This window comes from Muntiacus reevesi, chromosome 4, assembly GCF_963930625.1.
Source record: "Muntiacus reevesi chromosome 4, mMunRee1.1, whole genome shotgun sequence".
NCBI lineage: Eukaryota > Metazoa > Chordata > Mammalia > Artiodactyla > Cervidae > Muntiacus > Muntiacus reevesi.
This window is the reverse complement of record NC_089252.1, coordinates 111,758,317-111,771,341: the sequence shown is the minus strand read 5'-3', so window position 1 is coordinate 111,771,341 and position 13,025 is coordinate 111,758,317. Positions and strand designations below refer to the sequence as shown.

The 13,025-nt window shown below is 43.8% G+C and overlaps 1 protein-coding gene across 1 annotated transcript in view; it reads left to right on the top strand.

Moving 5' to 3' along the window:
- Positions 1–1,110: 1,110 nt before the first annotated feature.
- The window catches only part of LARS2 (leucyl-tRNA synthetase 2, mitochondrial), a 141,901-nt gene continuing 129,986 nt past the window's right edge, over positions 1,111–13,025 (top strand). The window contains exons 1-3 of the mRNA XM_065933880.1: positions 1,111–1,227; positions 5,150–5,404; positions 11,362–11,490. Of these exons, the coding sequence (XP_065789952.1) occupies positions 5,171–5,404; positions 11,362–11,490 (363 nt within the window). The 5' untranslated portion in view covers positions 1,111–1,227; positions 5,150–5,170. The remainder of the gene's footprint in view (positions 1,228–5,149; positions 5,405–11,361; positions 11,491–13,025) is intronic.

Genomic DNA, 13,025 nt, shown 5'->3' with positions numbered 1-13,025 from the left:
ACTTGCTTGCTGTGCTAAACAGCTCCATTGGGCTTCCATTTTGTTCTTCAGTCCTCCGTTGTCCCCTTCTCCTCCTGCCTTCTATCTTTCCCAGCATCAGGGTCTTATCCAATGAGGTGACTCTTCATATCAGGTGGCCAAAGTATTGGAGCTTCAACTTCAGCATCATTCCTTCCAATGAATATTCAGGGTTGATTTCCTTTAGGATTGACTGGCTTAATCTTGCAGCTCGGTAAAATGAGCCTGCTGGACTAGAATGTTCTCAAGATTGTTTCTAACTCTCACATTCTAAGACAGTTAGTCTCAAACTTAAGTGTGCCTAAGAATTCCCTAGAGATTTGTTAAAATGCAGAGTCCAATTCAGCAGGTCTGGGATGGGGCCTGAAACTCCACATTCCTAGCAAGTGAAGTTGACGCTGGTTTGAAGTGTACACTTAATGAAAAAGTATGTGGATTTTGAACTGTCAGGAGACTTTGCTAAAGACTTGGAATTTGGCAAGAGATTAGCGTGTGGGTGGTTTGCTGGTCTGGGGACTATCTGGTGCTGTGAGGTGTGCATATTTGGACACGGTGTCTTCTACTGTCCATACATAAACTCTTTTAGGAAAGTGGGTGGTCAGGTATCACGCTTTCCTGACACCCAGCCCAAGTGTCAAGGGAGAAAAACACTGTATCTCCAGCTTTAGCCAGGTAATTCCCCTCCCAGAGCTAGACCACGGATGTGGTGGAAGATGTTTTAACCACCACGTGGTCCATTAAGGATCAAGACGTTGAGAGAGGAGGCGGATGGACTTTGAACCGTGGCCTCAGGTTTCCTGCAGTGGTCTTTACACCACGTGCCGCCTAGGAGCACTAGGCTGATGGCTTTCACGCGTCTGCTGCAAGAATCTGATACTTCTATATTCAGAGTTTTGCAGTCGCCAAACTCGGGGGGAGGAGTACTGGATCCAAAGGCGGGGCTTGGAGCCGGAAGGCGGTGCCAGGGACCGAAGAGCGGAACCCGGGCCTGTAGTGTGGCGACCCCGGCCTCAAGGAATGCCGGGAGTCGGGACCAGGCAGCGCTCCGCCCCCTTCGGCTCAGCCACCGCCTGTCTGTGTCTGCGGCGGCCACTATTGATAAAGTTGTTGTTCTGCCAACATGGCGGCGCCCATGGTGACTGGCCGGGCCGCGTTGGCCTGAGGTGGGACCCGAGGAGTAAGGAGCCGCAGGCCAGAGCCTGTGAGCAGGTAAACCCCTGACCCGCGCTCAGCGGGACTCGAGATGCGACCTGATCTCCTCTCTCCGCAGACCGGTAGATTTCGACTTGCCAGGAGCCAGAAGGGAAGGTGCGGTCTGGGTTCGGTGATCTCGGAGCTGTGCAGTTTCCTAATTGGAAAAGTCTGAGATCCAGATCTTAACACTCTTTGAGCCACTGACTCCATTGATAGCTCTGGGCCCTTTCCCAGAAAAACGCATGTGTACGCATAGTTTTGTACTCCAGTCCCTCTCTCCACTCTTCCACTACCCCGGTTGGTCCCTGAATCATCTCTGTGACCCACAGATGATCGTCACAGCATGTTAGGTCCTCAGAGATCATCTGGATTGACCCCTTCATTTTAAGGAGAAGCTGGTGTTCCGGACAGGAAATGGTTTCTCCAAGGTCAGGTAGAGATTTAGTTGTTTGCACGTAACTTGGCTCCTTGTTAATTTCCCAGGTGCATTTTCGCACACTTTCTTTTGGGTGCACACTGTCCTCCTGTGCTTTTCCCACATGCTGTTTATTTGCCTATCTTTTCCTACTCATCTCCTAGGTTTCTCTGTCCCTATATGATTGTTGTTTTGGGTCCAGTTCTCAGGCCTCTCCTTCTATGGTCACATGCTGGTACCCCCACCATTCTCAAAAAACTTAACCCCTCAGTGAGGTTGAGATCAGGGCTGACTCTTAAAGAGGAATAGTGGGGATTGATGCTTTGGAAGGATGTGGTAGAAGAGACCAGGTTCCAAACATCCAGGAAGGAACTGGATGTGACAGAGCTAAGGAAGAAGAGGGCCAAGTTATCATAACACAAAGCATGAGTCACACCTTTCATATTCACGGTAGGGGCATGGTGCTCTAATAAAATGACTGCTTCTTATCAGCAAGAGGCAGTGTCCATCAGGGCTTTGGTGGTGGCGTGGCCCATAGCAGGGCCTGGGAAGTAAAAGAAGGGGACTGAACTGAACTCCAGGGTTGCAGTAAATCATAACCCTGAGTACACTGTGTGCTGAGTCTGCCTGAGTTTGGGGGTTCCCCTAACATTAAGGGTGTGGACTTCTCTTAAAGGATCTTGACACATATATTACCCCATTGCTCCCCAGGGGGATGGAATCAATTTACATTCCACCAGCAGTGTATAAAAATGCACATCTCTTTTCATAACAGATTTTTGCCAATGTGATAAGCAAAATATTTCCTTGTTATTTTAGTGTGCATTTCTTTGTTTGGTTATAAAGTCATTCTTTTTTTCCCTTATATTCGTAAGTCATTTGTATATCCTCTTTTTTCCTTTGCCAACTTTTAAAATTAGGTTTTTGATGTTTCTCTTTTCATATGTGAGTTCTTTATAGAGAAGGGTAATCTTTTTTTTTTTTTGGTAGTTTTAGCAGTTTTCTTTCAGCTTATTGTTTGCTTCTAATTTTGTTCATGGCTTTTTGTTTGTTTGTTTGAGCACACTGTGTGGCATGTGAGATCTAACCAGAGATCAAACCTGTGCCCCCTGCATTGGAATTGTGGAGTCTTAACAACCACCTCCAGGGGAGTTCCCAAATTCATGGTGTTTTTGATATGCAGATTTTAACATTTTTAAGAGAGTTTTATTAATATTTCTCCTTTACAATTCTTCCATTGCTTTTATGCTAGGACAGAACATCCTGCACCTTGTACAGAATTAGTCCATACTCTATTTTTTCTTGTTTTATGGTATTTTTAAAAATTATTTAATCTATGTGGCATTTACTGTGGACTTCCCAGGTAGCTCAGTGGTAAAGAATCTGCCTGCCACTGCAGCAGACACAGGAAACCTGGGTTTGATACTTGGATTGGGAAGATACCCTGGAGAAGGAAATGGCAACCCACTCCAGTGTTCTTGCCTGGAAAGTCCCATGGACAGAGAAGCCTGGCGGGCTGCAGTTCATGGGGTTGCAAAGAGTCAGACACAACTGAGCACACAGCAGTGGAGTTAACCAACATCAAAACAAAGAACTTGTAAGACTGTAGTTCAGGCCAGTTTTGTATTTTTATAATTCCATCCTTTTCCATTCTTTCTGTTTCTCCTTATGTGTTCTTAAGGAATAGAGTCTAAGAGAGAAATTGCAGGTATCTATGTGCCCTCTGCTAAATTAACATTCTTTAGCTTGCAAAGATATAAAAACACTGACTTAACTAGAGAACCATAAAATCCATGACTCTATGATAGTTCTAATTATGTAGAAATCGAACTCCTCAAAATAAAGGTAATTGCCTTAATTGTACAAAATGTCCATATATATTAGATTGGTCATATGAAATTGCTGATAGTCAACTAATTATATAGTTTACCCTGGTATCAATAGTCAAATCTACACACTTTAAAATAGACAAGCCCGTTAGATAGGAAGGGAGGTGTTTTGTTTGTTTGTTATATTTGATCTGTTTCTGATTCCACCCACAAAGAAGTAAGAGGGGTTGAGTGCAGTGAGAATTGGTATGTCAAGAACTTTTGCAGACCAACTTGTAAATGTCAACACTGGTGATGCCATTTTATGTGTGTGAAACTCACTTGTGTAAGTCTATAATGAACTCTCTTGACAGCATTTATGACCTAGAACCTTTGCTAAAGAGATCAGACCCTAGTGGATGTGGATAAAATTTTGAGAGGATCAAGAATTAATGCCAGCTTAAGAGTGCCAGTTTCTTCCTTCATTTTCTCTCTGGTTTTGAGAGATGTTTTCATCTGTTTTCTGCATGGTAGCGAATGCTGTTATGCCAGAAGGCAGAAAGTTTAGGCTGTTTAGTCATACATCTTAAATATTTGATGAACTGTCACCTTAGTGATAAATCATGAAGCTTCTTCCATGAGGTCATTGTTGGAATTCACTGTTGGAGGAAACCAACGCAACATTTAAGCTGAATTTTAAATCGCAGCTGGATATCTTGGTGAGCCCTGTGGATTATTTTCCAAAAACCATAGTATTCATTGCTGTTACACATGCTGGATGTTTATTTGTTTCTTTCTTTCTTTTTTGAAGGTGGTGGGGTGTGCTTGCTAGCTTCTGCTGTAGAGCAGAGTGAATCAGCCTTATGGATTTCCTCCTCATTTAAGTCACTACAGAGCATCATTGAGTAGAGTTTCCTGTGCTATACAGTCTGTTGTGATTAGCTGTCTGTTTTATGCACAGTAGTATACATGTTAATCCCAGTGTCCCAGTTCACACATCCCCCCTTCCATCATTGGTTCGTTTCTTACCTGCTTTTTCTGCCAGTATATAAGTGCCATGTAAGAAAGGACTTCATTTTTGTTCACTGCTGTATCCCCAGTGCTTGGAATAGTGTGTGGACCTAGTGACACTCAATAAATTATTTGGTAAATGAATGAAGACATAAGTGAATAAGAGTCTTCTAAATAATGGTTATTTCCTGGCTCAGCCTACTGAGTATATTTAACTTGTCGATATGTATGAAGGAGGCTGATCATAGCTCAGCCTCTCCGGTCTTCCTGGGAGATCTGTGCTCAAGATCTCTTCTGATATTTGAGCCTAAGGCCAAGCCCAGATGTGCTTAGAACTCTTTGGAAGCCTGGATGGTGGGATGTGAAGCCTGCTAGACAGACCCTGGACTGGCCTGGAGGCAAGGGAGGGGCCTCCGCTGCTCCCCACGCAAGCTCTGAGGTCGTGGCTGGTGCTGGCCCAGGGGGTGGTCTCCTTCTGTCCCTATGGGACTTTTGTATCTTTGCTGTTTGGGAGCATTGAACATCTTTAATATTTTCCATTAAAAAGATTGTGTTTAGCTTGACTGCACTTCTAAAGTTTTCTTTTCAGGGAAAGAAATCAAAATAAGAGGAAAGCCTGTGAATGCTGGCTGTGCTGAATGGAAGGAGGAGCTCCGGGAGGTTCTGGGCGGCTCACGCTTGTGTTCTCCACTCTCTCTTTCAGGGCCTTTCCACCTTTTGAAGAATGGCTCCTTCTTGGCAGAGACTGGGTTTATATGCCTGTCTTCTAAAAAGGCAGCTAAGCGATGGGCCAGATGTCATTAAGTGGAGTAGGAGAGTGATTCCAGGATGGTCCAGAGGTATTTACAGTGCCACGGGAGAGTGGACCAAGGAGTATACATTGCAGACAAGAAAGGATGTGGAGAAATGGTGGCATCAGCGAATAAAAGACCAAGACTTCAAGGTTTCAGAAGCTGACGTGAGTATTCTAAGAGATGCTGAAAGGGTTGAGAAGAGGGGTGAAGGGCATGGACTGGGGTCAGATTGCCTGGATTCAAATAAGTTATTGAGTATGTGACCTTGAACCAAAGAACCAAATCTCTCTAGGCATCAGTTTTTTTTTTTAATTGAAAATAAGCAGTGATAATAGTAGTGCCCACCTGCTTCCCAGGAGGCTGGTGACGGGTCACTGGGATGAGACCAGGATGGTGCTCGGAGGAGTCTCAGTGAGGTGCACGTTCACATAAGGGGCACACGGATGGGGCCACAGTGGGCATTGTGGAGCCGCATTTACTGGGGGAGCTCACCTAGACAGGAGCTACAGCAGACGTCAGCTTCTCTGTGGTCCGCTGCCTGGGGAGGCGACATGCAGGGATCTGGCAGGATCAGATAGGAGACTCCAGGAAGGGCATGTGGGCCTCTCAGCTGTGGACTTTTTAAGCGGCATGTTCTGAGAAGTGCCTCCCTTGCCCCTGGAATGATGTTGGCCTCCAACCTTGCTCTGCCATCTTGGTTTGGGAGGTCCCAGCCCTTCCCTGGTGTAATCTGGAGTTGGGGTCCAACCTCACGGTCACAGATATATAAGTTAGTGGACCCTTGGCTTCTAGTCTGTCTGCACCAGCTCAGCGCTCTACCTGAATTCATGGGCTTTAGCACTTGGCTGTAACCGGTTTCCATGGCCACTCTGCTGGAAGCCAGCTTCTTCTCTGGGAGGCCAGCCTGGTGGGAATCAGTCTTAGATGTGTTAACCCTTACCTCTCAATATTGGTCACAATATGGAAGATGTGGTTTGGTACATGAAATGAATCTGATTAGAGTATACCACTATTAAGTACAGTTTTACTCTTAAAATTCTGACCATACTTTCATAATAGTTACCAGTCAAATAATATAAACTCTCTCTATGTTCAATTAAAGAGATTAGGACAAAGGCAAGCAGTTGAGTAAATATATATTTGCCCAAGACCACAGTGTGCTAGAATCACCTTTCCTGATTCTCCTCTCTCGTCAGACTCATTCTTTCTATGAGATTGATCATTATGAAAAATGGGGGGTGGGTAGCTATTTGTGTTAAACTGAAGGATGGTTTTTTGCCTTAGTTACAAAGAAAATCTGGTATTGAAAGATAAGTAATATGTGATATGATAAAAAGGAAGGTTTAAATGAAATGCATAATTATACAATGAAAGCTTAACTTTTACCTCATTAGGTAATGAAAATTCTTCATGGCAACATGACCAGATTAATGTAGCTAAATGTATTTTGGAAGCAGACCTTAGGGAGAAGTTTAATTCTGAATGAGGAGCATAAAATTAGCTTCTTTTTCTTTTTCCTTTTGGTTTAGATTCAGTGGCCTCCAAACATTTTGAAGTTGTAGCTTTTTGTTCTTGTGACATTGCATTCTTAAGTGTATGGTTTTCTAAAAAATTAAATGGATCAAATAAACTATGCTTGACTAATTGGGTAAATAGCTTTATGAACATTTTGGGTGATCCCCCAGTGGCATTCCGTCAGGGTTTGAATTGGAAGAGGGTAAAGTGGAGAGAATGCTAGATAAGGAGTCTGGAGCCTGGGCAGTAATTCTGGCTCTGCTCCCAAATCACTGTGCCCTCAGCAGCATCGTTTCACCTCCCTGATCCTCAGATCCTTTGCATTGTTTATCCCACAGAATTGCTTTGAAAATCAAAGGAGAAAATAAGATTAAACTCATTTTACAAACTGAAGTGTTATATAAATGAAAGATGCATGCTAAGTCACTTCAGTCTTTTCCGACTCTTAGTGACCGTATGGACCGTATGCTGCCAGGCTCTCCTGTCCATGGAATTCTCCAGGCAGGCATACTGGAGTGGGTTGCCATGCCCTCCTCCAGGGCGTCTTCCCAACCTAGGGATCGAACCCACACCTCTTATGTCTCCTGCATTGGCAGATGAGTTACCCCTAGCACCACCTGGAAAGCCCCATGAGTGAAAGATACAAGAAGATAAAAATGTGTGGTGTATCTTTGACAGGAATGAGAAGATGACTAGATGCTGGTAGATTTTAAAGCATATCTATGATCAATCTCACTCTGGTAGTAGCTACATTTGAAATCTACTGGAAATGAGTTTCTAGAAGTTGAGTGTTTTACCGTCATCATCATAATCATCGTTATAAAAAGAACTTCCATTTAGTGAGCATTTTAGTGTATCAGGCACCATCTTTCCTTTCATTATCTCATTTAAATTCTGAAACAGCCCTGAAGGTGCATAGTAGTATCCTCATTCTGGAGTAAGAAAACTGGGAGGGAAGTTTGGTGAGTTGTTGAGATGCATAACTCACTTGTTGTTCAGTCACTAAGTCATGTCTCACTGTTTGTGACCGCATGGACTGCAGCACGCCAGGCACCCCTGTCCTTCACTATCTCTTGGAATATGCTCGAGCTCATGTCCACTGAGTCAGTGATGCCATCCAATCATCTCACCTTTGTCCTCAATCTCTCTTGTGGCAGAGCCCAGATCCAGACATATTTGAGTCCTAAGCGCATGCTTTCACCAGGAACCTTCTTTTGTCTCACCTTTGATTTACAGATTGTGAACTGAGCCCAGAAAAACAAAGGAATTTGCTTGAGGTCTCACAGCTAGTGGCAGAGCTTGGACCAGATCCCAGGCTGCAAGCTTCCACTGAGTGGTCCACCCCCCTCCATTCTCTAGTCTCAGGGAGAGTTTCAGAGCACGATCCATAAAGAGGCAGAAGTTATCTTTCTTCTGATGTCAGAAGCTGGCAGAAATAATAGGACCCACTTATATAAAAACCATCAATTTTCCATCACTTCCAATCTTAATTTCTATTAAAGGCTTAAATTCTTACACTTTTATATAATTATGAAAATGTCCCTTTCAATCAGATTCATGCTCAATTATAAACTCCCCAAATCCGCTCCTCTACCCTCAGAGAATAGAATTCATTTCATTGTCACAGAGGAAAATGACTTAGTTCACACAGAGAAACAGAAGGCAGGGACAAGCAGTGAGCTGAACACCTTTTCTGCAATAAACAAAAATATTCATGAATAGTAAAAACTTTTGCTAGCAGTACTTTTCTGTATCTTCTGTGGACTTAATACTCCGAAATCACTGCAGATGGTGACTGCAGCCGTGAAATTAAAAGACGCTTGCTCCTTGGAAGAAAAGCTGTGACCAACCTAGACAGCATATTAAAAAGCAGAGACATTACACTTTGCCGACAAAGGTCCGTCTAGTCAGAACTGTGGTTTTTTCCAGTAGTCATGTATGGATGTGAGAGTTGGACTATAAAGAAAGCTGAGTGCCAAAGAGTTGATGCTTTTGAACTGTGGTGTTGGAGAAGACTCTTGAGAGTCCCTTGGACTGCAAGGAGATCCAACCAATCCATCCTAAAGGAGATCAGTCCTGAATTTTGGAAGGATTGATGCTGAGGTGAGGCTCCAATACTTTGGCCACCTGATGTGAAGAATTGACTCACTTGAAAAGACCCTGATGCTGGGGAAGAGTGAAGGTGGGAGGAGAAGGGGACCACAGAGGGTGAGATGGTTGAATGGCCTCACTGACTCAATGGACATGAGTTTGAGTAAGCTCCAGGAGTTGGTGATGGACCGGGAAGCTTGGTGTGCAGCAGTCCATAGGGTTACAAAGTCGGGCATGACCGAGAGACTGAACTGAACTGAACTAGCTCATATGTAATGAATTCCTCAATTTTGCCATAAGTTTCATCTTTGTTGGAGAGACATGCAAAAAAGAGATATTAATGAAGAAGCTATATGTAGAAAATGTTTGAGATAAGATTGTTAAATAAACATAATTTTTAAAATAAATTTCATAATAAAAGCAAGGTGATTATAATAAAAATGCATTTAATGTAAAAACTTTAAAATGAAAAACTAGAAATAGTATATATCAAATATTTTATTGTTTTTTCAGGTCCCAAAGAACTCTGTAACAACTGTTTTCTTATGTCCCTAAAAATCCCCCAAAAAGAAACAGTAGGCCTAATCTATGTCAACGCATAAGGTGGAATTGAGTGGATAGTCTGCTTATTTCTCATTCTGTACCAGGTATTAGAATGAGGTCTTGCACTTCCTCTGAGGGAGTTGTTTACAAGCTGAGAGGATCGTCTGTCACTTGCCTTCTTAAAGAAGAAAGTCCTGAGTCCCCAGTGACTGCTGAATCTCAAGTTGTCTCTCTCACTTCTGAGATTTTCCTGAGTTATGGTTCCACAGTTTCCAATTAAAGTACGTGATCAATGTAGGGCTTTCCATCCATTTCTAGAAGTCAATAGCAGCTGTCACTTTAGTATTACAGGTTTCCAAGTTTATTATGCAAACTCCTTATTTATTCACTTTTCCCTTCTCTCCCTGCAGGCAACTTGACTTATCACACAGTTGATAATTTCTAGAGGAAGCGCAGTATAGAGAAAAGGGCCACTCTGGTCTGTCTTGCCACATGATAGTGGCCCTGCTAAAGATTTGTTCACCTTCTTTGCTGAGGGAAGTTTAAAGCAAGGGGTCAAGTGAGATTTGGAAAGAATTTCTGGTTTCTTCTGCTCCCCTGATTACAATTGGCTGTCAATTATCAGTCATGCAAATAAATACTTAGCAAAAAGTACTCCCCCGCCTCAATACCCACTCGCACACGTAAGAATGGTCATGAATATTCTGTTTTGCATTTGTTTTCATTAATTTTGGAGAAGCAAGGCCTTGAAGACCTCTTGTAGAGCTCTCGGAAGGGAGTAAGAACAGAAAAAGAGAAACAGGAGAAAAAAAGTAGTGATAACATCAGAGGATCCAGACACTTAGTGACTAAACAGAAGCAGTTACCTGTTCTCTTCCTTTCTTCAGAGGCATCCCTTCTCCCCCGTGCAAGGATTTAAGGCTGGGTGTGGGGGACGCTTCTGTCACCTGGACAGGGTAGTGAAGTGTGCCGGGAAGAGTGCCCATTAGTAATCAGTGATCTCCAAAGGCCTGTTCTCAGGCTTCAGAGCACAAAGGCCTACAGGCATTTACCCAACAGTTTGTTAAACTAGGGGGTAAGCCAGGAAGGTGGGGATTGGGGTGGGGTTAGACGGTTAAAACATGATCCTTGCCCTTGAACAACAATTCCTTAAGGTCCCCAATAAGGAATCAATTAAATGACTACCCCCTTTCCAGCCTTCCCTTCTCGTGTGCACAAACTTGTGTCAACATTCACCATAATAAGAACTAAGGTCCCGAAGGTTGACATTCCAGTGAGGACGTCCTGCCCTGTGCTCGTCTGTGTTCCAATGCATGTACCTTTTTTCTGTTTCTTGTGATGAAACTGTGCGTCTTTGGATGCTGGGGAGTTATGTAACCCTGGCCTGAGGCTGCCTGTAGATCACCCCCTGGGAAACAGCAACCTGGCTAAGATTTTCTCATTACCTTCCCATTTCAGCTTTTCTGTTGAAAGATAAGCTCACAGTACAGCAGAGAAACCTGGAACCTGAACCCGCCCCTGGGGACCCTGCTCAGTCCAAGTCTGCTTGCAGCTCCCCGGAATTTAGGGAGGGGCTCCATTTTAGACTTGTCACCTCTCTATGATTCACTGTTGTCTCCATGAATTTTATGGGCACATGTGTCAGAGCTTCGTTTGGAAAAACATACAGTTCTTTAAGTCCTAGATAGCTGTGCTAAAAGAGAAAAGGGCAGATTTAAAAATAACTAGGGGTAATTGGCTCTGTGAGGTTGTTTGGCATTATTTTGGACATTCTATAGGATAACTCGGGGCTTTGAATTTTGGTATTTGGCATTTTTGTCCATTTACCATATGGGAATGGTTTTTTTTTTTAAAGAAAACTTTTGAAAATGTTAAATTATCTTGAGTAAAATGCCAAAATATTATATGCGTACCTAGTTCCCTGTGAATGATGAATAAATACTCATTGTATTTTTCTGTCATCCTTTCCTAGAAATCAAAGCCCAAGTTTTACGTGCTTTCCATGTTCCCTTATCCCTCCGGCAAGCTGCACATGGGCCACGTGCGTGTGTACACCATCAGCGACACCATTGCACGCTTCCAGAAGATGAGAGGGATGCAGGTAAGGCCAGGTGCCTGCTGGGGTGGCACTGTCCTGCCCCACGCAGGACGGTAAGAATGGAGGACAAAGGAGACACTCAGTCTCAGTTAAGGTTAGGGAACTTTGAAGGTAAACATGAGAAGCTTAGGGTTTCCTCTGATGAACTGGAGGACATGATAAAGCATCAGGATTAATTGGGGGCAGTTGTGTGTTGGGCATTGTGCTGGGGCGGGAGGTGGGGTGCCGATGCAGTGGAAGCGTTCATGCCTGTGGGTACCGTGTTGATACCACCTCACGAGGAGTTCACAGTGTCGTGGGACTGTTACCCCTCAGTAGACAGACATTGGAGAGGGGAATGAATCCAGTAGAACAAAAGAGGAGCAAACGCTGTGAGTAGCAGGTAGAGCCACAGAGAGATTTTTCTCCTTGTATTTTGATATTCTCTGTATTCTCTAATGAGCACATATTAATCTTATAATGGAAAAAGTCAAAGTTTCCTAACACAAAAATTTGGAGGGAAGTAACAGCCCTGTGGGAGTTGGGAAAGACTCCCTCATAGGGGACCATCTGACATGGGTGTTGATGGACAAGGTGAACTTTCCGGGGAGAGGAAGAGAAGAACACTTCCATGGCTGATGTGGGTCAGACCCCTTTCACTGCCAGCTACCCAGAGCCTGCACTTAACTCCTTGACAACACATCATCTGTAAGACAAGGTAGCAGTGATTGTAGTAGCTTCTTGAACAACTTCCAGAGAGAGGTAGCATCTAAGAGGGGCTGAAAGCGTGGACCCGTGAATCAAATAGCCAGCACTGAGGTTCTAGCTCTTAACACTCAGTAAGTAGTCAACCTCTGACTCATTACTGATTAATCTGTCTAAACTAAGACCTAGTTTTCTCTCATCAGTAGAAAGGGGATAATATAGTACTTGCCCGTTGGCCTTTCCCAAGGATTGAAAGATGATGACTATGAAGTACTTGGCGCATAACTGGCGCATAAGCACATAACCAGTAAATACTGTCGTCATCAGCAGAGGGCTGGAGCCTGCCGTCCCAGGTCCTGAGAGCCGTGCGCACCTCTGCCCAACTTTGTGTTCATTATTTGTCACCTTAGTAGCTCAAAATCCACCCAGGATGGGAGTATTTGCATCATGGAGATTAGCAGAGCCTGCAAATCAGGGCCTTTTCTGCTAGAGAGTCTATTGTTAAACATTTACCTGCACTCCCCCTGGCTGTTGCTGTTATTAACCTCTCAGGGTCTGTATAAAGGGTATCTGCTGCCTCCCAGTTTTTTCTGAAGATTTTCTTTTAAAGTGGTAAGTGCATCCATTGTCATAATTGGTTTGAAAATTTGTGCCGAGCTGACCCTGGCAACAAGAAATATTCCTAAAAAGGAAGTCAGGGTACTGTGTCTCTCTGTCCCTCGAAGAGTTAACGACTTTTACTGTCAGATTCAGAGATCTGCTTTCTACCAGGGCAGTCCGTCTCCCTGGGCTCTGCCAGGTGTTATTTTCCCCGTATTGCTTTCCGTCACTTCTGCAGTGTTTATTGGAAAGAG